This window comes from Muscardinus avellanarius (assembly GCF_963383645.1).
Source record: "Muscardinus avellanarius genome assembly, chromosome: 9".
NCBI classification, from domain to species: Eukaryota; Metazoa; Chordata; class Mammalia; order Rodentia; family Gliridae; genus Muscardinus; species Muscardinus avellanarius.
In genome coordinates, this window is record NC_137795.1 from 97893086 (window position 1) to 97920411 (window position 27326).

General features: G+C 44.4%; 1 protein-coding gene across 2 annotated transcripts in view; it reads left to right on the forward strand.

The window, feature by feature from the left end:
• Positions 1–7396: 7396 nt before the first annotated feature.
• The window catches only part of TRIM24 (tripartite motif containing 24), a gene marked incomplete at both ends in the record, with an annotated part of 89583 nt that continues 69653 nt past the window's right edge, over positions 7397–27326 (forward strand). For both annotated transcript variants that reach the window (XM_080701919.1, XM_080701920.1), the window contains one exon: positions 7397–7760. In XM_080701919.1, coding sequence (XP_080558045.1) covers positions 7397–7760 — 364 coding nt within the window. The remainder of the gene's footprint in view (positions 7761–27326) is intronic.

The window sequence follows — 27326 nt, forward strand, 5'->3', positions numbered from 1 at the left end:
TCCTGGGGATGGAACCCAGGGGCATTCTACCTCCAAGCGACACTCCCAGCCCTAGTTTTTATTCTTTATTTTTGAAACAGGGTCTCGCTGAGTTGCAAAGGACTTCACTAAGTAGCTGAGGCTGTCTGCGAACTGTTATCCTCCTGTCTCAGCCTCCCAAATGCTGGGATTACAAGTGTGTGCCACCACGCCCAGCTTGTTTCTTATATTTTTTGTGTACATCAGTCTGAGAAGGGAAGAGATTTGTCCTCTCTCCCATGCCTCATCTCCTGCCACTCTGGCCATTTGATTGAGTGACTTTTCCTCCATACCTAAAGTTCTGAAAACTCTCAACCTAGGAAGAAGGGCACAAAAAAGAAAAAAAAGGAAAAAGAGGCAATGAGAAGAGGAAGATCACCTCTAATGATCTGGCTGGAACTTCTATCTCCAAGCTACACCCCCAGCCCTATTTTTTATTCTTTATTTTGAAACAGGGTCTCATTAAGTTGCAAAGGACCTCACTGAGTAGCTGAGGCTATCTGCGAACCCCGATTGTCTCAGCCTCCCAAATGCTAGGATTACAAGTGTGGGCCACCACGCCCGGCTTGCATTGTTTTTTTCTGACTGTGGAGACCTGCTAGCACTCCCGGGATCCCTACTCATTACATTCTCCGCGTTATAAGGATAGAGTCCTGAGTAGGCTAGGCCTCTCAGCTACTTCTGAAGGGATGGGAATCTTGTCCCTCTTCCTGTAAATCTAGAGGTAACTGGGTAAAAGGGCTTACCTTAGATTTTCTTTGCTGGACATGACTTGCGACCTGTGAAAGTTCTTACTTTCCCCGGCTTGCAGTGGAACTCAGTGGTAGAGAACGTGCTTGGCATGCATGGGGTCCTGGGTTTGATCCCCAGCCAACTCCTTCTTCTGATATAGCAAGCAAGAAAGCCAGAAAAAAAGATTTTTCCTCGGGGAGGGGAGATAGAGAGTGATTAACAGTTACCAAAATCCAGTTGTACAGTTAGATAGGAAGTTGTTATTCATTGTGGCGTTCCATAGCACAGTAGGCTAAATATAATTACAACAATTTATGGTATATTTAAAAATAACTGGTAACTTGGCGTGGTGGCAGACACCTGTGAAGTCAATACTTGGGAGGATGATACAGGAGGATTGAAGGTTCAAGGCCAACTTCAGCAACCTAGCCAGGCTCCATTTCAAAAATAAAAAAAAATAAAAAGGGCTGGAGGTGTACTTTGGAGGTAGAATGCTCCTGGGTTCAATCCCTAGTACCAATAAATAAATAAATAAATAAATAAATAAATAAACAAACAAATAAGTATAACTAGAGAAGAAGATGCTGAATATTCCCAACACATAGACATGACAAATGTTGCCAGGTGTGGTGGCCCATGTTGTAATCCCAGTACTTGCAAGACTGACAGGAGGATCACAGGTTTGTGGCTAGCCTTAGCAATTTAGTCAGGCCTTCTGCAATTTAGTGAGACCCTGTTTCTAAATAAATATAAAATAGGTCTGGGAGTATAGCCCGGAGGTAGAAAAGTCCCTGGGTTCCAACCCCAGTACCACAAAAAATAAAAATAAAAAATAAAAAGGGCGGCGGGCATAGCTCAGCGCTAGAATGACCCTGGGTACAAATAAAAACAAAACAATGGAAGGAAGGAAGAAAGGAAGGAAGGAAGATGGCCTTCCAATTTTGCTGAGCAAAGATGAGTGTGAGAAGGTGGTGACTTCAGCTGGGAAGATACATAGGGAGGAAGCTAGAGCTTTGGGTGCAGTGTGAAGTCATAGAGCATTATAGAACAGAATAGGGGATGTACTGAGAGCTGTCATTAAGCAATAATACTCTATGGGTACTGCGGATCTCTGTGAAATACATTTGTAACACACTTTGAAGGACAACAATATACAAATAAAATCACAGGATGAAGGAGAAAAACCTATTAATAATCTTTTGGACAGAAGCCATATATATTTGAACAAAGTAAAACATATTTGTTGTTTTTTTTTAATTTTTTTAAATTTTTTATTGGTACAGTGTATTCATACATCATAATGGGATAAAAACTTGTGTAGACATACATGCACACATCACCCAGTTAGCCCCTACCCAATCCCCACACCATTCCCTCCCCATCCCTCCTTCCCATGCTTGGCTTAGTGGTTGACATGTAATATTAAAGTAATTTATCCAAAATTAACAATGATAATCTCACATGACAGATTCATTTGTCTTATATCCAACTTTTGATCACTTAGAGAGATAACATTTCAATATTTCTTTTTGCTTTCTTTCTTACCAGAGGATATGTTTTTTTGTTTTGTTTTGTTTTTAAGGTGAAACTATCATACATTTTTTTTTCCAGAAAAAAATCTATCCTGACATGAAATATGAACTCTAAATACCCAAAACAATCTCAAAGATCAAAGCTAGAAGCTGCACATTTTCTGATTTCAAACCTTATAAGGCTACAATAATTGAAACAGTGTAGTATGGCTATAAAGGCAGATATATAAACCAGTGGAGTAAAATAAGAAGCCTAGAAATAAATTCTTTCATATATGGTCAAGTTATTTTTGACAAAGTTTCCAAGAACATCTGGTGAAGGAAATAATAATATTTCACTAAATATTGTTGAAAAATAATAATTACATGAAAAAGAATAAAATTGGACCCTTACCTAACACCATATACAAATATTAACTCAAAATACACAAAAGACCTAAATGTAAATCTTAAGACTATAAACTTTTAGAAGAAAACCTGGGTCATAAAACTTTACAACATTGAAATTGGCAGTGATTTCTTGGATATGATTTCAAAGGCACAGGCAACAAAAGAATAAACAAATGTCCTAAAAAATAAAAAAATATTGTATATCCAAAGACAATGTAAACAGAGTTAAAAGTTACTGATAGAATGGGATAAAATATTTCCAAATGCTATATCTGAAGGTATATTAATATTCCAAATATAAATCCTAAAAATTAGCAACAATAAAAGCAAATAATACAATTTAGAAATAGGTAAAAGACTAAATAATGAGTCTCCAAAGATTTTTATGTGACCAATAAACACATGAATATCACTCATCATTATCATAATATAACTAATCATTTAGGAAATACAAATAAAAACTATAGTGAGCCGGGCATGATGGCGCACACTTGTAATCCCCGCACTTCTGAGGCTGAGACAGGAGGATTGCACAGGTTTGAAGCCAGCGTCAGCTACTTGGTGAGGCTCTCAGCAACTTAGTGAGACCCTGTTTCCAAATAAAGTATAAAATAGGTCTGGGAGTATAGCCCAGAGGTAGGAAGCCTCTGGGTTCCACCCCCAGTACCACAAAAAAAAAAAAAAAAAAAAGGGCCGGGCGTGGTGGTGCATGCTTGTAATCCCAGCATTTGGGAGGCTGAGACCGGAGGATCGCGGTTCATGGACAGCCTCAGCTACTTAGTGAGGCCCTCCGCAACTCAGTGAGACCCGGTTTCAAAATAAAGAATAAAAATTGGGCAGGGGGTGTAGCTCGGAGGTCAAATGCCCCTGGGTTCCATCCCCAGACCCGCAAAAAACAAAACAAAACAAAACAAAACAAAACAAAAGAAACTATAGTGAGAAATACTACTTCACATTTGTTAGGATGGCTGCTTAACATGAATTACTTTGCTCCAGCCCTTTACCTTGAGTTTGTTACTCTTTTGTAAAGTGTGTTTCTTGTAAACAGCAGATGAATGGATTCTGGTTTTTTAATCCATTTTCCCACTTTATGTCTTTTTATTTGGCAATTGAGGCCATTTACATTCAGTGTGATTATTGAGAGATAACTTTTAATTCCTAACAAGTTAAGATTTTATTTCTGTTTGAAATACTGTTTATTCTTCTTTGCTTAGTTGTCTGCTGGATGGAAAATCTTGTTTCTCTGGTTCTGCTGAGTATTAACTATTTCTACTTTGTAGTTAATCTCTGAGTATTTTCTCTAGCACTGGTTTTGAAGACATAAATTCCTTCAGTTTCTGTTTGTCATGGAAGCTTCTTATTTCCTCATCTAATTTGATAGATAGTTTTGCTGGGTAGGAAATTTTTGGCTGGAAGTTTTTTCTTTCAGATTTGGAATATGTTACTCCAAGCCCTTCTGGCTCTCATGACTTGGTTTGGGAAGTCTGGAGTGATTCTAATTAGTTTGCCTCTGAATGTCACTTGGCCCTTTGTTTTTGTTGCCTTTAAGATTCTCTGCTTGGCTTCTACATTGGTCATTTTGACAATTATGTGACGTGGGGAACTTCTTCTCTGATACTGTCTAAAGGGAGTTCTATAAGTTTCCTGGACCCATGTATCGACCTCTTGCTCTATGTTTGGAAAATTTTCTGCTATTATTTCTTTGAAGAGATTATTGATCCCTTTGGTTTCACCCTCTTTTCCCTCCTCTATTCCAATTATTCTTAGGTGAGCTCTCTTAAAATGGGCCCATATTTCTTCAATGTCAGATTCCTGCTGTCTGATTTTTTTTCTAAGTTATAAACTATGCGTTCTTTTTTGGAGTGATCATTTTCTAGCCGCGAGATTCTATTCTCCATGTGGCTTAATAGATTGTTTATAGTTTGAATTGATGCCTTTACCTCAATGATTGTATCCTTTATTTCTTTTAGACTCTCTCTAAATTCTTTTCAAAGGTCCAGTATTATTTCTACAGTTATGTTCCTGATCTTCTGGAGACCTCTGAATTTCTGTGTTATCAGGTTCTGATGTTGTGGGGTTGTGGGCATTCATTGCTCCATCGTTATTCCTCTTTCCCATAATATCAGAAGTTTGTGCCTTCTCTGGGTTCTTCCCTGGGTCACTACAACTTCACTTAGGGTGCTCTGTATCTTGAGTCTGTGGTAATCTCAGCCACCACTACTCCTTTACTGGGTTGTATTGCAAAGTCTCATACCCAGGAAGTTAATCGAGGCTGCACGAGACCGTGGGGGTTCCGGGCTGGGTGTTTTCCCACAGGGAGCTGCGACTAGGTTGTGGTATCTCTGCCACTGCTACTCCTTCACTGGGTTGGACTGCAAAATCTCAGACCCAAGGAGATTATCAAAGCTGCACAAGTCCCTGGGAGTGCAATATAGGGATTTCTCCTTTAGGGGCCGCAATTTCACTCACAGTTGTTGATTGCGCTGATCAGGAGCTGTCACAGGGCACGGTGAACTCGCCATCACTGCTGGCAATATGGCGCCACTGCCACGCCCTTGGCCGTGAGGCTGGCATATTTCTTTTCTGGTTTTGAGCTCCGTTCTGAGTCCCTGGAAGGCGTGATGAGGTTGGCCACCGGGAGTTTTAGACGTTCTTTGCACTGAAAGAACTGCTGAATTACACCCGAATGATCTGCACCTGATCACTTCAGCTGCTTGTTTACCTTTCCTCTCTGGAGCCTGGTGCTGTGAGGGAAGATAGTTCCAGCGCGGCTCCGCTGCTGCATTGCGGGCTTGATTTCTGGTCTCTAGTTTTTCTTCTAGTCTTTTTTTTCTCTGTCCCTTGCGTTTAAATTTTTTATTTCTCTGCTGATAGTGTTTTCTGGCTATGAAAAGCACTGATTTTGTGGCAATAGAGATTAAATTTTAGCAGGACTCGTAAACGCTGTTTTTCTCGGTCGCCATCTTTCTGGAAGTCTTTTGTTGTTTTTTTCTTGTGGTATTGGATTGAACCCAGGGCATTCTACCTCTGAGCTATACCTCCAGCTGTTTTATTTTTGTTTATTGTAGTACTGGGGATAGAACTCAGGGGCATTCTACCTCCAGGATATACTCCCAGAGCTTTTTTTAATACTTTAGTTGGAAACAGGGTCTTATTAAGTTCCTGAGAGCCTAATTAGCTGAGGCTGGCTTTGAACTTTTGCAGTCCTCCTGTCTCAGCCTCCTAAGCGCTGGGATTACAAGCATGGCTTTTTATTTTTATTTTAAAACAGGTCTCACTAGGTTGATGAAAGTCTCACTACTTGCTGAGGCCAAGGATCTTAAACTTGTGCTTCCAATTTAGCATCCCAAGTACTGGGATTATAGGTGTGCGTTAACCTAGTGGGCACTATCAAATTTTGATTGTCTTTTATTTATTTATTTTTGTGGTACTGGGGATGGAACCCAGGGGCTATTTCTGGGCTACACACCCAGACCAATTTTATATTTTATTGGACACAGGGTCTCACTAAGCTGCTGAGACTGGCTTCTAACTTGCGTGATCCTCCTGTCTCAGCCTTCCAAGGACTGGGATTACAAGCGTGCGCCACTACGCACAGCTCTTGATTGTCTTTTAAAAAGCAAAATGTTGATTTTTTTTTTTTTTCCTTAGTAGAGATGGAACCTACAGCCTCAAGCTTGATAGGTCCTTGTTGCAGAGGGTGTCCGAAAATCTGTGATCCTCCTGTCTCAGCCTCCCAAGTACTTTGATTCTAAGCGTGAGCCACGATGCCCGGCTTCCCCACAGACCTTTCTTCACTGGAGAAATCCTTTAAATTTTTCCGACTTGCAAGAGCACCTTCCCTTCTCATTCTTTATATTCATTCATTCATGGAGATGAATAAATTCAGGCTTCAAAATTTATGCTGCCTCTAACAACATCTCTTTCGCACATTACGCTCTCTTTAAATTCTACCTGCGCTTTACTATCTCCACTCGGTCCTCCTCTGGCCCTCCCATCATATTTACTCCTCTTACAAGACCCTGTCCCCAGTAGTAAAACGTGTTTCTGAACCAGTTACTTAATTAACAGCCTTAAGTAGACAAGGCGGAGCCCCGCCCCGTAGGAGGAGCTAACAACGCAGGGCCGAATTAGCTCCCTGGTGGTTAACAAATGAGCCTTAATCTTTTCAGAGGAGCGGAACACACAGCCAGGCCCAATCCGAGGCCTGGGTTCTCGGCGGGCGGAGGGGGGCGTGGCCAGGACGGCCCCGCCCGCCGCCCCGCCCGCCGCCGCGGTCGCCGAGCCTCGCGGGCTTCGGCCAGCCCCGCCCTTCGCCAGGCGCGACGGCGATTGGACGGCGCGCTCCTGCCCGTCACCTCGGTTGCTGGGAGAGGGCGGGCGGGGGCGGGGCCTGCGGTGGGCCTGGGGGCCCGAGAGAAAGGCGGGGAGCGCGGAGGGCGCGCTGGGCGGATTCGACGAGCGCCGCGGCGGTTGGCGGAGCGGCCGGGGCGCAGCCTCCGCGGTGCGGGGAACGGTCCCCGCTGACAGATCCCCTTCTTCCGGCCTCGCCACCCGGGAGGCGGATCCCGGGGCCCGCGGAGGCTTCCTCCGCCCGGCATCCTCCCGCCCGCCCGCCCGCCCGCCCGCCGAGCCGCCCCGGAGGAGGAGGAGGAGGAGGAGGAGGAGGGGGAGGTCGCCGGGCGGAGACCGCGCTCCCCCTTCCCCGGCGGCGGGGCAGGACAATGGAGGTGGCGGTGGAGAAGGCGGCGGCGGCGGCCGCTCCGGCTGCGGCCGCCGGGGGGCCCGCGGCGGCGCCGAGCGGGGAGAACGAGGCCGAGAGCCGGCAGGGCCCCGACTCGGAGCGCGGCGGCGAGGCGGCCCGGCTCAACCTGTTGGACACTTGCGCCGTGTGCCACCAGAACATCCAGAGCCGCGCGCCCAAGCTGCTGCCCTGCCTGCACTCCTTCTGCCAGCGCTGCCTGCCCGCGCCCCAGCGCTACCTCATGCTGCCGGCGCCCATGCTGGGCTCGGCCGAGACCCCGCCGCCCGCGCCCGCGCCCGCGCCCGGCTCGCCGGTCAGCGGCTCCTCGCCGTTCGCCACCCAAGGTGAGGCGGCGGCGGCGGCGGCGTCCCGCTGTCATGTCGCCGCCGCGCGGGGGAGGGGCGGGGGGCGGCCACTTGCCCGGCTCCGGCACTCGGCGGCCCGCGCGCCCTGCCCGGTCCCCCCCGCCCCGGCGCCCCGCACTGGGCAGAGCGCGGGCGGGATCGCCCGGGGTCGGGGTCGCGGGGCTCGGCGCCGCGGCGCGCGGTGAGCCGCTGCCCGCCGCCTCGGCGAAGCTTTGTCCAGGTCCATCTGATCCTAATCAGACGCGCTCTGGGAGCTGGAGGGGGATGGGAGGGGCCGAGGTGAAGGGATGGATGGCGACTCTCTTTGATGAGCCTCTGCACGTCGGATGCCGTCCGTTTCCTCTCCGCGCGTTGGGGGTTCTCTACCTTGATGAGAGTTCCGAGATCCGCTGCTCGCTCCCCCCCTTCTGCTGGGGACAAAGGAACCCGGAGACGGTGGTTTGTTGTCTGCCTCTTTCGAAGGGTGCCTTTCGAGGCCGTGGAAGGGTAAAGAGAAATAGAAGCAAGTGATTTGGAGGTGCGGTGTTGTCTTGCATTTTGTGGGAACGGCTGGAAGTTAACTGTTCTTTTTGTGGTTTGTTACTGGATAATGAGACTTTTTGACAGGTAGTTCCCGTCGCTAACGTTAACAGGTTTGAAGCATTTGAAGTTAAAGGAAGCGCGGTAATTGTTTCTAGTAGAGCTCTGGAGTGTTTTAAAATTTAATATTGCAAATATTTGAGTACATCATTTTTTTAAAAAAATCACGAAGTAACTGGAAAAGAAGTAATTTTTATCTTACACGTTTTAGAGGGAATAGTTGACTTAATTTGAGGTAGCATGCTAATTAGTTACACCGAGTCAAAGGGGGTATGCAATTGATGCTTTAAATAGATTGTGGTCTTAGATCCATTTATTTATATCTTAGGAACAGTCTCTAGTTGTGGGAGACAATTTTCCACGGGGCGCTCCATTTCTGCACTCTTTCCAGTGAGGTTTTGGCTGCTCTTTGTTTCTGTGTCGTCAAGGATTTTATAAAAGGAACGTTCTTAGAAGAAAGAAATAGTGCCTTCCACGGCAGCGAAGGGCAGGGCTGTATCCTGTCCAGTTGAATAGATGAGAAGGTCTCTTTCTGGAGCCAAAGGCTAGGCGTGCCTATTGCCCATCTTAAAAGATGAGGGTTCCCTAAGCTTAGGCCTCCTGTCCAGGACCAGAACCCACTGTGTCTTCTGCAGGTGTCAGCTTGACACGTTCACATCATTGCCCTGTGGGAATCAGAGTTCTGGGAACAAGTGCAAAGTGTTGATTCTTTGGCTTATGCTTTTGCTATCTCTGACCTTTTATTATCTTGCCGCCTATTACCACCTGTGAAACTGGTAGTCCGCTTTGTTAGCTCGCAAGTAGGGCAGAATCTAAGAACCTTCACGTTCGTTTGCCCAGAAGTGGCCCACCTGTTGGAAAGTTAGTACAGGTGAAACTTAAATCTTAGTTCTTAGCCAGGCCTGGTGGTGCACACGTGTAATCCCGGTACTTGGGAAGCTGAGATGGAGGATCCCAGGTTCAAAGGCAGACTCAGCACCTTAGTGATGCTTTCAGCAACTTATTGAGACCCTATTTCCAAATAAAATAGGGCCGGGGATGTAGCTCAGAGGTAGAAGGCCTCTGTGTTCCATTCCCAGTTACACACACATACACAAAGAACAACTTGGTTCTTTTTGGGGAGAGGGACAGTAGGGATTGAACCCAGGGATGTTCTACCTCCAAGCTACACCCCCAGCCCTTTTATTTTATTTTATTTTATTTTGAAACAGGATCTTTCTACATTTCTGAGGCTGGTCCCTAGTCTGTAATTCCACCTCAGCCTCCCAAGTACTGAGGTTACAGGTTGCACCACCACACCTAGAGTTCTATTTAAATTTTTAAAATTTAATTTAATTAATTTATTTTTTAAATTGGTGCATTGTCGTTATATATCAATCACATTGGAGTACAAGACTTGAGAGGATATACAAGCACACATCATCCAATTAGCCCTCATCCAGCCCCCAACCAATTCCCTCCCCCTCCCACGATCCCATGCTTGTTTGGTGATTGCTGATTAGGGGAAGCATCTGATTTATATTTTCTGCGATATTTCTCAGTGCATGCCGCTTTGCAAGTACCGATCCCACTCTTGACGGCCCCAGTAGTGGCCTGGCTACCCGGTGGACTGATCCAGACCTCGCTGGCTCAAGCAGTGGCCTTGCCTCATGGGAGGCCCGGATTCTGGTCTCGCTGGCCCCGACACCAGCCTAACCCCTCAGCTGGCTCCGATCCCGGCCTCGGAGGCCCCAGTAGCGGCCTTGCCTCACGGCAGGCTCTGATGCTGGCCATTGGCCCTGGCATTGGCCTAACGGCACTGGCCTAACCCCTCAGTGCCTAACCCCTTGGCAGAGGCAAGGCCTGTGCTGAGGCCTCCTAGACAGGGATTGGAGTTCTATTTAAATTTTAAATGGCTGGGCCCTCTTGGTGGCCGCACCCTTGTAATCCCTGCGCTTGGGAGGCAGAGATCAGAGGATCCCTTGGGAGGCAGAGATCCCGCAGGTTCGAAGCCAGCCACGCTGGTTTAAGAGACCCTGTTTCCAAATAAAAAAGTGTAAAATAGGTATGGGAGTGTAGCCCGGAGGTAGAAGGGTTTCCAGGAACCCCAGTACCACCAATAAATAAATTAATTAATTTTAAATGGCTAGACAGAAAAAAGGGGGCAGGGAGGAGTAACTAGCTAAACAATAGTGGCCAACTAAGTTCTGAATTTTGCATAATTATAGAAATAAGCTTTGTTATGTTCCTAGTCGTGACATTTAGACTTGAACAAGTTTGAAGTTCCAGACTTACATATAATTCAGTCTCTAAGCTTTCATTTTTGTGCTATACTATAAAAAAGAGTTCAAGGGAAGCATTAAATTGGAAGGTAATGTTTATATACTAAGAAATAAAAAGGCCTTGAGCCAGGCCTGGTGGTGCATGTTTGTAATCCCAGTACTTGGGAGGCTGAGACAGGAGACTGAGACAGGTTCAAAGCCAGCCTCAGCTACTTAGTGAGGCTTTCAGCAATTAGACCCTGTTTCAAAATAAAATATAAAAAGATAGGTCAGAGGTGTATGTAGCCTGGAGATAGAGGCCTCCGGGTTCCATCTCCAGGACCACAAAAAATAAATTAAAAAAAGGTCTTAACAGATAATTAATATATCAAGCCGGGCATGGTGGTTGACAGCCTCAGCTACATAATGAGGCCCTTTGAAACTCAGTGAGACCTGGTTTCAAAACTGAAGAATAAAAAATAGGGCTGTGGGGGTACAGCATGAAGGTAGAATGCCCCTGGGTTTCATCCCCAGTAGCGTTACAAAAACTTAATATACCTTTAAAAAAGGTTAAAGTCAGGCATGGTGGCACACTCTTATAATCCCAGTACTTGAGAGGCTCAAACTGGAGGATCACAGGTTCATGGCCAGCCTCAGCAACTTAGACCCTCCACAACTTAGTGAGTCTCTGTTTCAAAATACAGAATAAAAGGCCAGGCCTGCACGGTTGTAATCCCCGCGCTTGGGAGGCTGAGACAGGAGAATGCACAGGTTCAAAGCCAGCCTCAGCTACTGAGTGAGGCTCTCAACAACTTAGTGAGACCCTGTTTCCAAATAAAAGTATAAAATAGGTCTGGGAGTATAGTCCAGAGGTAGAAAGCCCCTGGGTTCCACCCCCAGTACCACAAAAAAAAAAAAAAAAGAAAAAAAAGAAAAAGAAAAGAAAAAAAGAATAAAGCCGGGCGAGGTGGTGCACAGGTGTAAGTAATCCCAGCATTAGGGAGGCTGAGACTAGAGGATCGCCCTTCACAGACAGGCTTAGCTACTTACAGGCTCAGCTACTTAGTGAGGCCCTCCACAACTTAGTGAGACCCTATTTCAAAATAAAGAATAAAAGGTAGGACAGGGGGTAGAGTTCAGAGGTCATATGCCTCTGGGTTCCATTCCAAGACTCGCAAAAAAAATAAAAATAAAAAACAGCTGATGATGTAGCTCAGAGGGTTCAATCTCCAGGACTGCAAAAGAAAAAAAAAAGTTAGGGTTCTATAATTCCAGTACTTGGAAGGCTGAGACAGAAACATCTCAGATTCGAAGCCAGCCTCAGCGATTTATATTTTTTATTTTTTGTGGGTCTGGGGGTTGAACCCAGGGACATTCAACCTCCGAGCTACACCCCCTGCCCTATTTTTTATTCTTTATTTTGAAACCGGGTCTCACTGAGTTGCCGAGGGCCTCACTAAGTAGCTGAGGCTGTCCACGAACTGTGATCCTCCGGTCTCAGCCTCCCAAATGCGGGGATTACAAGCATATTTTTAACTTTATAATTAATTAATTTAGCTGGGTGTGGTGGCGCATGCTTGTAATCCCCGCATTTGGGAGGCTGAGACCGGAGGATCACAGTTCGTGTGTTCCATCATCCCCAGACCCGCAAAAAAAAAAAAAAAAAAAAAAAAAAATTATTTTGTGGGTCTGGGATGGAACCCAGGAGCATTCGACCTCCGAGCTACACCCACTTTTGCCCTATTTTTTATTCTTAATTTTGAAACAGGGTCTCACTCAGTTGTGAAGGGCCTCACTAAGTAACTGAGGCTGTCTGCGAACCACAATCCTCTGGTTTTCTGGTTCCGGCCTCCCAAATGCCGGGATTACAAGCTTGTGCCACCATGCCCGGCTTTAAATTTATTTTTCAGTTTTTTAATTTTTGCGGGGTTCTGGGGATGGAACCTAGGGGCATTCGATTTCCGAGCTACACCCCTTGTCCTAGTTTTTCTTTATTTTGAAACATGGTCTCAGAGGGAATCACTAAGTAGCTGAGGCTGGCTGAGACCCTGAGATCCTCCTGTCTCAGCCTCCCAAGTACTGGGATTACAGGTGTGTGTCGCCACACCCACTTTATTTTTTCAAATTTGAAACAGGATCTTCCTGAGTTGTCCACTCTGAAGTCCTCCTGTCTCAGGTTTCCAAGTACTGAGATTAAAGTATATACCATTGTGTTCATGTTGTCTCCACGTTCTAAAAGAGGTTTTGTAAAATTAGTGTGTGTGTATGTGTGTGTGTGTGTGTGTGTGTGTGTGTGTGTGTGTTTCTGGGGATTGAACCCAGAGGCATTCTACCTTCAGGATATACCCCAACCCTACTTTTTATTTTTTATTTTGAAAAAGGTTTTTACTAAGTTGCATAGGGCCTCACTAAGTAGCTGAGGCCGGCAATGCACCTTTGATCCTCCCGTCTCAGCTTGCTTAGTACTTGGTAATGTGATTCCAGGGTATTATATCTCTGAGATATGCCTCCACGTCTTTTTATTTTATTTTTTAATTTATCTTTTTTTTTTATTTTTTGCAGTGCTAGGGATAGAACCCAGGGTCATTCTACCCTGAGCTCCACCGCAGCCCTATTTTTTATTGTCTATTTTTTTTCATTTATTTATTTTTTTGTGGTACTGGGGGTGGAACCCAGGGGCTTTTCTACCTCTGGGCTATTCCCTCAGCACTATTTTATACTTTATTTGCAAACAGGGTCTCACTAAGTTGCTGAGAGCCTCACTAAGTAGCTGAGGCTGGCTTTGAACTGTGCAATCCTCCTGTCTCAGCCTCCCAAGCACTGAGATTACAAGTGTGCACCACCATGCTCAACTCTTTTTATTTTGAAACAGGGTTTCCCTAAATTGCCGAGGGCCTTCACAAAGTAGTTGAGGCTGTCGGCAAACAGAATTGCAGTCCTCCTGTCTCAGCTTCCCAAGTACTAAGATTACAAGCCTGCACCACCACACCCAGCACATTTTTTATTTTTTTGTTGTACTAGGGGTGGAACCCAGGGGCTTTTTCTACCTCTGGGATATACTCCCAGATCTATTTTATACTTTTCTTTGGAAACAGGGTCTCACTAAGTTGCTGAGAGCCTCATTAAGTAGCCGAGGCTGGCTTTGAACCTGCGCGATCCTCCTGTCTCAGCCTCCCAAGCGCTGGGATTACAAGTGTGCGTCACTATGCCCAGCTACATTTTTTATTTTTTAAACAGGGTCTCCCTAAATTCCTGACAGTCTCACTAAGTTGCTGAGGCTGACCTCAAACCTACTATCCACCTGTTTCATCCTCCAAAGTACTGGAATTAAAGGCATATACCACTATGCCTGGTTTATGTGAAGACTTTAAAAATTTGGGCCGGGCGTGGTGACGCACCCAGCACTTGGGAGGCTGAGACAGGAGGATTGTGCATGCTCAAAGCCAGCCTCAGCTGCCGAGTGAGGCTCTCAGCCACTTAGACCCTCTTTCCAAATAAAATATAAAATAAGTCTGAGAGTATAGCCCAGAGGTAGAAAGCCTCTGGGTTCCACCCCCAGTACCACAAAAAAAGAAAAAAAGAAAAAAATTGGTGTCTTCAGCAGATACAAGGCTCTTTAAATTTTCTAATTTTGGATCTATTTTGCAAAAACTATAAGAGGAAAATTATCTATTTCATCTAGTTGTCACATTTATTGACAAATCTGCTCATAATACTCCCTAATTAACTATTTTTTTTTTATTCTACCTCTAAGCAATATCTACAGCCCCCCTTTTTTTTTCTGTATTGGTGATGGAATCCAGGGCATTGTAGCTCCAAACTGCACCCCCAGCCCTATTTTTTATTATATATATTGCAGTACTGGGGATGGAACCCAGGGGCATTCTACCTCCACTCTACACCCTCAGCCCTATTTTCTATTCTTTATTTTGAAACAGGGTCTCACTGAGTTGCAAAGGAGCTTGCTAAGTAGCTGAGGCTGTCTGCCAAACGCGATTCTCCTGTCTCAGCCTCCCAAATCCTGGGATTACAAGCATGGCCACCACACCCGGCTTTATTATTTATTGTGTTTTTGTTTTTGGTGGTACTGGGGTTCCTGGAAACCCTTCTACTTCCGGGCTACAGTCCCAGACCTATTTTTATTTGAAAACAGGGTCTCTTAAGCCAGCGTGGCTGGCTTTGAACCTGTGCGATCCTCCTGTCTCCGCCTCCCAAATGCTGGGATTACAGGCATGCACTACCACAGCCAGCTTCTTTTTTTTTTTTTTTTTGGTGGTACCAGGGTTTCTGGAAACCCTTCTACCTCCGGGCTACACTCCCAGACCTATTTTTATACTTTATTTGGAAACAGGGTCTCTTACACCAGCACAGCTGGTTTCGAACCAGCGTGATCCTCCTGTCTCCGCCTCCCAAGTGCAGGGATTACAAGCGTGCACCACCACGCCTGGCTCCAGCTTCTTAATTAATTAATGGTGGTACAGGGGTGGAACACAGGGGCTTTTCTACCTCTGGGCTATACTCCCAAACCTATTTTATACTTTATTGGGGAACAGGGTCTCACTAAGTTGCTGAGAGCCTCACTAAGTAGCTGAGGCTGGCTTCGAACCTGTGTGATCCTCCTGTTTTAGCCTTCCAAGCGCTGGGATTACAAGTGTGCACCACCACGCCAAGCCTATTTTATTTTTTTGAAAGTTTCACTAAGTTGTTGAGGGTCTCACCACATTGCTGGGGCTGGCTTCCTCCTGTCTCACTAGTACTGGGATTATAGGTGTGCACCACATGTCCAGCTTGCCCCTCACCCTTGTTGGTGGTGTTTTAGTATCACCACAAACTTACCCAGAGCTTTGATCATGCTGAGCAAGCACCCTACCATTGAGGACTTATACCCTAGCCCTTTATTTTTTAATTTAATTTAATTTTATTTTATTTTTTTGCAGTATGGAGGTGGAACCCAGGAGCATTTTACCTCTGAGCTATACCCCCAGCCCTATTTTTTATTCTTGATTTTGAAACAGGGTCTCACTGAGTTGCAAAGGGCCTCACTAAGTAGCTTAGGTTCCTTGAATTATCATTATTATTATTTTTTTTTTTTTTGTGGTACTGGGGTGAAACCCAGGAACTTTTCTACCTCCGGGCTACATTCCCAGACCTATTTTATACTTTATTTGGAAACAGGGTCTCACTAAGTTGCTGAGACTGGTAAGTATCTGAGGCTGGCTTCGAACCTATGTGATCCTCCTTTCTCAGCCTCCTAAGTGCTAGGATTACAAGCCTGCACCACTGCACCCAGCTAACCCTAGCCCTTTAAAAAATTTTTTTTAAATTTAATTTTGATAGAGATCTTCTTAAATTGCCATCTGGCCTCAGACTTGCGATCCTTCTGCCTCAACCTCTGGAGTAATTTAGATTACAGGCATGTGCCGCCATACTTAGTTTATTGATTTTAATATTTGTTAACTAAAATGACTGTCAACAAATTCAAGAGTATAATAGGCTATTACCAGGCCTCTGGCATAAATCCCCTAGTCTCAATTCCTGGGAAAGCCCTATTTGAAGCTGCTCACAAAAGCCTCCTCGATTTCAGCAGCCCGGAAAGCCCCTAAATGCAGGATGTGGGTCTCCCATACAGTATTGAGGACAAATATTATCTTGAGCTGGATGTGCTAGTCCCTTCCTGTAATCTCGGTACTAGGGAGGCCGATCCTGGAAGATGCAGATTCAAGGACATCCTCCCACAAATTGGAGAGGCTCTCGGCCACTGAACGACACCCTGTTTCAAAATAAAAAAAAATAGGGCTTGGGGTGTTAGCTAGGAGGTAGACTGCCCCTGCGTTCAATCCCCAGTACCAAAGGGGAAAAAGAGTGCTCCTGAATTCCAGTTAGCGACACAGAAATTGGATTTCCATTCATGTGTAATAGGATGGGGTGCTGGTAGCTTTGGTTCTCTGACACCTTGGGGTATTACAGAAGGCTGAGCCCAAAGAAATCAGTGCCACTGCTACTCGGTGCCTTCCCAGTGTCGTGTGGATGGGTGGGTGCCTGTCATTCCTGTGACCTGAATACATAACTAGCTGACAAGGAATCTTGTTCTGTAGAAGGCTATAACCAGTGCTGTCTCGTTTTGTTTCATTTTATCATCTGTATGGAGTTGATAGAGTTGTAATTTTCCACCAGCCTTGAATTCTTTGGATCTTTGAAGTCTCATTTTTATCTATGGTCAAGGTAATACTCTAGCACAATAGCACTGGCATGACAAAGCGGGCATTATTATTGTTATTATTCTGTGGAACTGGGGATCAAACATGGGAGACTACCTCTGAACTACACCCTCAGTCCTAAGTTATTTATTTATTTTTATTTTTATTTTTATTTATTTATTTATTTTTTTGGTGGTACTGGGGGTGGAACCCAGGGCTTTCTACCTCCGGGCTATACTCCCAGACCTATTTTATATTTTATTTGGAAACAGGGTCTCACTAAGTTGCTGAGAGCCTCACTAAGTAGCCGAGGCTGGCTTCAAACCTGTGCGATCCTCCTGTCTCAGCCTCCCAAGCGCGGGGATTATAAGCATGTGCCACCATGCCCGGCTAAGTTGTTTTTTATTTTTGACACTGTGGATTGATCACTAGCTGTACATCTGGGCTAGTCCTTGCAACACCCCCCCCCCCGGCTTTTAATTTGATAATAGGGTCTCTGTAAGTTGCTGAGGCTGACCTTGAACCTGCAGTCCTCCTGTCTCAGCCTCCCGAGTCCTGGGCTTCCAGGCTTGCTCTACCACTCCCAGCTACATGAGTATATACACTTTTGTCAGTACTGTTGTTGAAAAGGCTGTGTTTTCTTCCCTCCTTTATCTTCATCAAAACTGAGATGTAAGCTGCACATGCCTGTAGTCCCAAGTACTTGGGAGGCTGAGACAGGATTGCAGGTTTGCAGCCAGCCAGCCATAGCAACTTAGACGCTCAGCAACGTAACAAGACGGTGTTTCCAAGAAAAACAAAGGGCTGGGGATGCAGCTAAGAGGCAACCCCCCCCCATCATTTCCTAGATGTAGATGTGTGGGATTAATTTTGGATGCTCTGTGCTGTTTATCTTCCCATCTGCACCGTGGCTTTTGCGCTTGTATATGTGCTGTCCACAGCCCACTTGTGCTGGAGCGTGGGATAGGTTGTCAAGAGACAAAGGAAGGCACTTGGAGCTGGGATGTGAGACATTGAAAAATGCTACTGAGATGGTCCAGTGGCCCCGGGTCAGACAGGCACCTCTGCTCTTCAAGTGGCATGGCTGTAGACACACCTAGGGTCCTGTGGCACTTCTCCAGAAAGTAGTGCCTTTTTTCCTAGTGAAGTGGTGGCTGCAGCCTGTCCAGTGGTGGCCGGTTAGATGATCACTTGCCCTTTTCCACAGTACTATTTTCTGTACAGTCACCACAGCAAGAGGGTACAGGTCACGTACAGAGGCAGTGACTTCATTAGCTGAACTTGCTTGTCTCCTTGTATGACCAGCAAGCACCCAAAGGAACTTGACATGCACGCAAGGTAACACTTGCCAGCATCTAGGAAAGAGCCAGTATCCTTCAAGGTAAATACTTAGCTGGGCGTTTCAGCTCACTCGCTCTTACAATTCCCATCACATAGCTGTCCTGCGCATAGGACAGGGGCATAAGGGGTTAACTTAGCTAGGTTCTTGTGAATGGAGGATGGGCATTTCAGGGATGTGGGACAAGGTGTTTTACTGATCTTTTCTCCAAGACTGGCATAGCATATTAAAGCTAAGAGATTAGTGCCGGGCGTGGTGGCGCACGCTTGTAATCCCAGCATTTGGGAGGCTGAGACTAGAGGATTGCAGTTCGCGGACAGCCTCAGCTACTTAGTGAGGCCCTCTGCAACTCAGTGAGACCCAGTTTCAAAATAAGGAATAAAAAACAGGGCAGGGGGTGTAGCTCGGAGGTAGAATACCCCTGGGTTCTATCCTCACACCCGCAAAAAAAAAAAAAAAAAAGAGAGAGAGAGAGATCTTATGCCCAGGAAAGCAGCAGGAATGATGCGCTGCAGAGAATTTTTTTTTTTCTACTTGTAGAACTGAATTTAGTGAGAGGGATGGAGTGACACACTGGCAAGTACTTATACTCTGATGATATAATGCAGTTACTGAAGAGCATAGGGGATATAGTTCATAAATCCTTCCTGAGGAAACTTTTAACAGGTAAATTTCATACAACCAAGAAATGGTTTAATAGGTTCATTGATTGCCTTATAGAAATTATCTAAGACATCAAAAGATACTAGTGCTTTAATGGTTGCCAGGGGATATGGTACAGGAGTGGCTTGTGAGGAAGAAGGGAGCATATTTCTGTATTGCTCATTGTAGGGAATCAATAGCCGAATAACACAGAGCACTAAGGCTGTAGAGATGAGAACAAAATCCCAAGCTCTTCTAGATCCCAAAGGAAATACTTGGAAGGGGCTAGGGCGAAAGAAAGCGCAGTGAAGCACTTTACATTCCCTGTCACATACCTAGGCCACATTAGGCCTGTCAGTGAATGGGCTTATCTGGCCTATTATGATAAATGTTTTCAGGTTAACTATGCAAGACCCAAATAAGTGCTAAAGCAAAAAAATATAACCACAAAACCATGACTCAGAAAGGTAAGAGTAAAGAGTTAAGCAAGGATATACTAGACAGAAAGAAAACAAAGTTCACAATTTTGATAGTGCCTAAGGTGGGACTTAGGCCAGGCATCATTAAAGATGTAGGACATACTGTGATGCGCTAAGCTGCAATTCATAATGAAGATGATGTTAGTAGGTGTGTGGCTGTAGTGACGTGTGTGTGTGTGCACGCACGTGTGTGTGTGTGTGTGTGTGTGTGCGCGCGCGCACGCGTGCGTGGAGGTCCTGGGGAGTGAACCTATGAGTGCTGTACCAATTGAGCTACAGCCCTAGCCCTTTTGTTTTTCTTTATTTTTGTGGTACTAGTGCAGCTACCAGGAGCAGTCTGCCCTTGAGGTACAGACTCAGTCCTTTTTTATTTTAAAATAGGGTCTTGCTAAATTGCTGAGGCTGGCCTTGAACCACTGTCCTCTTGTCTCAGTCTTTGGGGTCTCTAGGATTAGGGCCTGGCTAAACTATATATAACACTCTGTGGTTATTTAATATAACCAGTAACACTTTATATTGCTATGTTTTGTTTTTTTGTTTTTGTTTTTATTGGTGGTACTGGGGGTGGAACCCAAGGGGCTTTTCTACCTCCAGACTATACTCCCAGACCTATTTTATACTTTTATTTGGAAACAGGGTCTCACTAAGTTGCTGAGAGCCTCACTAAGTAGCTGAGGCTGGCTTCAAACCTATGTGATCCTCCTGTCTCAGCCTCCCAAGTACTGGGATTACAAGCCTGTGCCACCATGCTGGGCCAGCTGTGGTAATTTTGACACTATTAATTTATCTGTTTATTTTGTTTCACTTAGGATTGAACCAAGAACATTCAGCCTGAGACCTACAACCCAGCCCTATTTTTTTTTCTTAATTTAGGAACACGATTTCTCTAAATTGCTGACAGTCTTATTAAGTTGTTGAGGCTAGCTTTGAACATGCAATCTTGTCTCAGCCTCCCAGTGTGCATAGCCACACCCAGTAACGGTTTGAAACTATTTAGATTTCATGTGTCATAAAGCATATAAATAGTTATGCTAATATCATTAGGCACAGGAATTGCCAGGATAATTATGAAGGGAAGTCCTAGTTTGTCAATCTGAAGCAGGCTTGAGAAATACTGGAGCTATAAGAAGCACTTAAGATGTGTGTGTGTGTGTGTGTGTGTGTGTGTGTGTGTGTGTGTGTGTGTGTTACTAAGGATGGGACCCAGGGCTTTCTACCTCCAGGCTATAGTTCCAGACCTATTTTATATTTTATTATATATATATATATATATATATATATATATATATATTCGGGTCTGGGGATGGAACCCAGAAGCAATCAACCTCCAAGCTATGCCCCCTGCCCAATCTTTTATTCTTTACTTTGAAACAGGGTCTCACTGAGTTGCAGAGGGCCACACGAAGTAGCTGAGGCTGTCCACAAACCGCGATCCTCTGGTCTCAGCCTCCCTAATGTTGGGATTACAAGCGTGCGCCACCATGCCTGGCCTATTTTATATTTTATTTGGAAACAGGGTCTCACTGAGTTGCTGAGAGCCTTACTAAGTAGCTGAGGCTGGCTTCGAACCCGTGCGATCCTCCTGTCTCGGCGTCCCAAGTACTGGGATTACAAGCATGCACCACCACGCCTGGCAGCACTTAAGATATTTGATGATATGTCTAAGGGAACAAATATAAATGCACAGATATCTGATATTTGAATATATTGAAAGAGATTTTATAATTTTGCTGGAATATTTGATGCTGGTTTAGTGAATACCCCCAAACCGAGCAAATTGGAAAAAAAAACATGCAGGCAGCTATTAATTCCAAGAACAAAGTTGTTCGAGAAAGAAAATATAATGTAAAATTCTCTGGGGCTAAGTTGTGAATATTACATTCATAATATATTTAAATAATATTTAATTTGTTGGAAAGCTTATTACTTATATGTTTCTTTTCCTGTATACTCGATATGGGTTGCTAAAATAAACTTAGCCATATTAACATTTTAACAAGTTTATTATAGCACTTAAAAAATTATTTATGAATTGGGCAGCACTAGGCAGCAAGCAGTTCAGTGCTCTAGTATGTGGGCAAGAAGGAGAAACTTATATAAGGCCTTGGATATAAGACAAAGAAAATATTTGGCTAAGGCTGAGACCCGGAGGCTCTTGGGTTCGAGGACAGCTTCAGCAACTTAGCAAAACCCTATTTCCAAACAAAAAAAGGGCTGGAGATATAGCTCAGAGGAAGAATGCTCCTGCGTTCAACCCTCAATACCAAAAATAAATGAATGAATGAATAAATAAATACATGAATAAATAAATAAATAAAGTGGAAAGTTCTAGTTAGAAGTTAGTTGGGCCAGGCATTGTGGTGCACACTTGTAATCCCAGTACTTGGGAGGCTGAGACAGGAGGATTGCAGGTTCACAGACAGCTTAATCAACTTAGTGAGGCCCTCTGCAATTTAGTGAGACCCTGTTTTAAAATTGTAATTCCAAGCTGGGAATGGTGGCGGACGCTTGTAATCCCAGCATTCGGGAGACTGAGACAGGAGGATCATGGTTTGCAGACAGCCTCAGCAATTTAGTGAGGCCCTCTGCAACTTAGTGAGACCCTGTTTCAAATAAAGAATAAAAAAAAAATAGGGAGTATAATTCGGAGGTAGAATGTCTCTGGGTTTCATCGTCAGACCCACACACACAGAAAAAAATTGTAATTTCAGCACTTGGGAGGCTGAGACAGGAGGATTGCACAGGTTCAAAGCCAGCCTCAGATACTTAGTGAAGCTCTCAGCAGCTTAGTGAGACCCTGATTCCAAATAAAATATAAAATAGGTCTGAGAGTGTACCCCGGAGGTGGAAAGCCCTTGGATTCCATCCAGTGCAAAAATAAAAAATTTGAGCAAGGAATGTAGCTCAAAGATAGAATGCCACTGAGTTTGATTCTCAATACCCTCCCTCCAAAAAAGAAAAGACGTTGAGCCGGGCGTGGTGGCACAGGCTTGTAATCCCAGCTTTTGGGAGGCTGAGACTGAAGAATTGCAGTTCGAGGACAGCCTCAGCTACTACTTACACCATTTGCAGCTCTGTGAGACCCTGTTTCAAAATAAAGAATAGAAAATAGGGCTGGGGGTGTAGCTTAGAGGTAGAATGCCCCTGGGTTCCATCCCCAATACTGCAAAAAAAACCCCAAAAAGTTAATTGGCAGGTTTTGATTGGTTAAACTTTTATATTGAGTCAAGTTCTGGCTTTTTTTTTTTTTTATGGTACTGAGGATGAAACCCAGGGGCATTCTGAGCTACACCCCATCTCTACTTTTATTCTTTTTGTGTGTGTGTGTGTGTGGTACTGGGGATGGATCCCAGGGGCTTTTCTACCTCTGGGCTGTATTCCCAGACCCATTTTATACTTTATTTGGAAACAGGGTCTCACTAAGTTGCTGAGATCAGCCTCACTAAGTAGCTGGGGCTGGCTTCCAGTACTTGGGAGGCTGACACAGGAGGATTGCAGGTCTGAAACTAGCCTCAGCAACTTAGTGAGGCTGGCAAATTCTTAGCAAGACACTACTCCCAAATAAAAATAAGATAGGGCTGGGGTTTAACTCAGAGGTGGAATGCCCCTGGGTTCAACCCCCAGCACCACACACACACAAAGTTATCCCGACCTAGTTTGAATTGGTATACATCAAACTGAGAGTTTAAAAATCAAAAGAAATATAAAACAAAAAAGGCCGGCCTCCCAAGCACTGGGATTACAAGCATGTGCCATGATGCCTGGCCCTTTTTGTTTTATATTTCTTTTGATTTTTAAACTCTCAGTTTGATGTATACCAATTCAAACTAGGTCGGGATAACTTTGTGTGTGTGTGGTGCTGGGGGTTGAACCCAGGGGCATTCCACCTCTGAGTTAAACCCCAGCCCTATCTTACTTTTGTTTGGGAGTAGGGTCTTGCTAAGAATTTGCCAGCCTCACTAAGTTGCTGAGGCTAGTTTCAGACCTGCAATCCTCCTGTGTCAGCCTCCCAAGTACTGGAGTTACAAGCACGTGCTACCATGCTCAGCTCAGGATACTATTTTTCACCTTCTGGGCAATACTTCCCAGTTTGTCAACACACATGTATTTGAGGCTTTGAGAAACTGTTTGGTACAGCTGGGCATGGTGGCACACACTTGTAATCCCAGTACTCGGGAGGCTGAGACAGGAGAATCGCAGGTTTGGGAATAGACTCAACAAGTAGTGAGACTCCATCAGCCTAGTAAGGCCTTGTTTCAAAATAAAAATAGGGCTAGGGTGTAGCTCACAGGTAGAACAAACTCCTCTGCGTTCTATCCCCAATGCAAAAAAGAAAAAGAAAAAAAGGAAAAAAAAAAAAAAAAGAAAGTGGATGGCATGCATTTCCAGTAAAGATGCATTTGGCAGTTTCTAATAAAGTTGCATATCCTTTTATCTTTTGACCTCAAAACCCACTTCTAGGGATCTATTTTAAGGGTATATCTGCTGTGAGTATAAAGTGCTAAGTAGGTAGTTATTCATTGTGTCATTATTTGTATAGCAAAAGATTGGAAATAAGCCATCAGAGGAAGAAAAGAAAGATGTTGGACACATTTATTGATATGGAGTGATCACCAGAATATTAAGTCAATAGCAGCAATCTGCATAGAGTGTACAGTAGTTACTTTTTATGTGTGTAAGAAAAAAAATTTTTAAATGAACTTTAGAGAGAGAACAGAAGAGTATTAGAGCGTAGTGGCGCACGCTTGTGATCCCAGCATTCGGGAGGCTGAGACCAGAGGATCGTGGTTCGCGGACAGCCTCAGCTACTTAGTGAGGCCCTCTGCAACTCAGCACGACCGTGTTTCAAAATAAAGAGCAAAAAATTGGGCAGGGGGTGTAGCTCAGAGGTCAGGTGCCTCTGGGTTCTATTCCCAGACCCGCAAAAAAAAAAAAAAAAAAAAAAAAGAGTATTAGAAGGATAAACTAGAGAACATACATAGTTTAAATCAAATGGCGAATTGCCGGGCGTGGTGGCACACGCTTGTAATCCCCGCGCTTGGGAGGTAGAGACAGGAGGATCGCGCAGGTTCGAAGCCAGCCGCACGCTGGCTTAGGAGACCCTGTTTCCAAATATAAAGTGTAAAAATAGGTCTGGGAGTGTAGCCCGGAGGTAGAAGGGCTTCCAGGAACCCCAGTACCACCAAAAAAAAAAAAAAAAAAAAATCAAATGGCGACCTTTAGAGAAGTTGTAAAGTGTAAAATCTTTTCTGTCAAGCAGGTGGTCAAGCCAGGTGCTGGTGGCACACGCCTATAATTTCAGTACAGGAGTGGCTGAGCCAGTAGGCTCGCAGGTTCAAGGCCAGCCACAGCAATTTAGGGAGGCTCGCAGTAACTTAGTAAGACCTTATTTCAAAATAAAAAGGGTTGGAAGTATAGCTCAGAGATATAAAAGTAGAATAATGCCTCTGGGTTCAATCCCCGGTACCAAAAAAAGCAACAACAAAAAAGCTAGCAGCCCTTGTAGTTCATAAAATGTTTGGTTGCCCAGAGTCTCCCAGAATTTCAACCAGTTTAGCTCATTAACCTTTGATTGAGCAGACTTTTACAGAATCTTAGCTCATATAACCTTTGGTTGTCCAGAATATTCCAGTCTCTAAAGTACCGGGATTACAGGTGTATACCACTTGCCCTCTGCCTTCTCACTTTTATTGTTGCAAACGATGTCTTTTTGTCTATTTGTGTGTGTGGTACTGGGGATTGCATCTAGGGGCATTCCGCCACTTAGTCCAGAGAGCTACGTTCCTAACCCTATTTATTTATTTTCGGTACTGGAGATAGAACCCAGCGGCATTCTACCTCCGAGCTACACCCCCAGCCCTATTTTATTTTTTATTTTGAAACAGGATCTCACAAAGTTGCAGAGGGCCTCACAAGGGTGCTAAGGCTGGCCACAACCCTGTGTGATCCTCCTGTCTCACAGTACTGGGGTTACAGGCATGCACCACTGCCCCTGGCTTATGAGAAACATTTGTCTCTTAATTTTCTTTCCTTATAATCTAATGTTAGTCTTAGGATGATACTGAGCTTATAAGGTGAAAAGTGTTCCTTCTCTATGTTTTAAGAGTTTGTTTATAAATGCTATTATTGTCTTCAAATGTTTAGTAGAGTTCACCAGTGGAGCCCTTTGGGTCTAGATTTTTCTCGATAGAAAGGTTTTTAATTACACATTCATATATTTAATTGACAATTCTTTTTTAAGAGAAAGTTTCTTAATTATGCTTGGCTTTCAAAGGGTCATAGCATTTAATCAAGTTGTTCATAATATTTCCTCACTGTTTTTATAAGGTCCGTAGGAATTGAAGAAATGTTTTCTATTTTAACAAGTGGATCAAACTAAAGAATGAACAATAGGGATGGGGGCATAGCTTGGAGGTAGAATGCCCCTGACTTCAACCCCCAGTACTGCCTGATTATTTATTATTATTATTATTATTATTATTATTATTGTTGTTGTTGTTATGTGTGTGTGTGTGTGTGTGTGTGTGTGTGTGTGTGTGTAGTACTGGGGATGGAAACCAGGGGCATTTTACCTCCAACTTACACCTCCCAGTCCTATATTTTTATTCTTTATTTGGAAACAAGGTCTCACTAAGTTGCAGAGGACCTCACTAAGTAGCTGAGGCTGGCTGAGAACCTGGATCTTCCTGTCTCAGCCTCCCAAGTACTGGGATTACAAATGTGCACCACTATGCCCAGTTCTTATGTATATATAAATTTTTTTTCCAGTGGTACTGGGGGTGGAACCCAGAGGCTTTCTCCTAATTTTCTAATTGGGAAATGGTCTCGCTAGGTTCTGAGGGTGTCGCTAAATTGCCAGGGCTGGCTTTGAACCTGGGACCCTCCTGTCTCAGCCTCCCATGTATTGGGATCACAAGTGTGCGCCCCCACGCCTGGCTTTACCTGGCTGTGGGTCTCACTAAGCTGCTGCGGCTGACCTCACACCTGTGAGCCTCCTGCATTTGTCTCCCAAGTACTGGGATCACACACATGTGCCAGGACACACAGCTGTTAATTGCTTTTTATCCAGCTTCGTAGACCTTTAATTAGTAAACCATTTGTTGACACATGAGGTGTTTGGACGTAAGTTGTTTAATTTTCAAATATTGGGATTTCCTGGTTCTGTGTGTTGCTGACTTTTAAGCTAATCTCAGTTTGGTCATGGAACACATTTCTGTGTTTTTAATTCTTCTAAAACATGTTTTATTGCTCAGTATATGTTATATCTTGGTGACTTTTCCATTCTCACTTTGAGTATTCTTCAAATGTCAGTCGATTAAGCTTTTTAACTTTTCTCTTGAGTCTTCTATATCCTTTAGTGATTTTTTCCCCCAGTACTGACATGAAACCCAGGGGCACTGTAACTCCGAGCTACAACCCCAGCCCTATTTTTTTATTCTTTATTCTGAAACGGTCTCACTGAGTTGCGAAGGGCCTTTTCTAAGTAGCTGAGGCTGTGAACTGAACCGTGATCGATCCTCCAGTTTCTGCCTCCCAAATGCTGGGATTACAAGCGTGTGCCACCACGCCTAGCCTTAGTGATTTTCTGTGAGGTGCTCTACTGATAATTGAGTGAGAAGAGTTGAAATCTCCAATTATAATGTGGATCTGATTTTTTCTTTTAGTTGTATTAAATTTTTTTTTTGGTATTTGCTGTTAATGAGGTCCATGTGAAGTAGGATTATGTCTTGCAGAATTGACTCCTTTAGCGTGCAGTTTTTTCTGGTAATTGTTCCTCATTGAAGTTTACTTAAACATTATTTAAGTCCTCCAGGTTTTGTATTGTGAAACAGTTTCACTCTGCACTGGTTACCATTTTAGCCCTGGTTCTGTTTTTAACTACATGCCTAAGCCAGTGAGGCAGAAGGCTCACACAGGAATCAGGGGCAGTAGGACCTTAGGGTTCATTGCAGACCAGTCCCCCAGGTGTTTAGGAAAGCAGCTTGGGTGGGTGAAATATTGTCGGTTTAGTGCCCGTGAAGGACCACAGAAAGCAGCCTGCCCTGGGTCTCGGCCCCCCGGGCTGATGG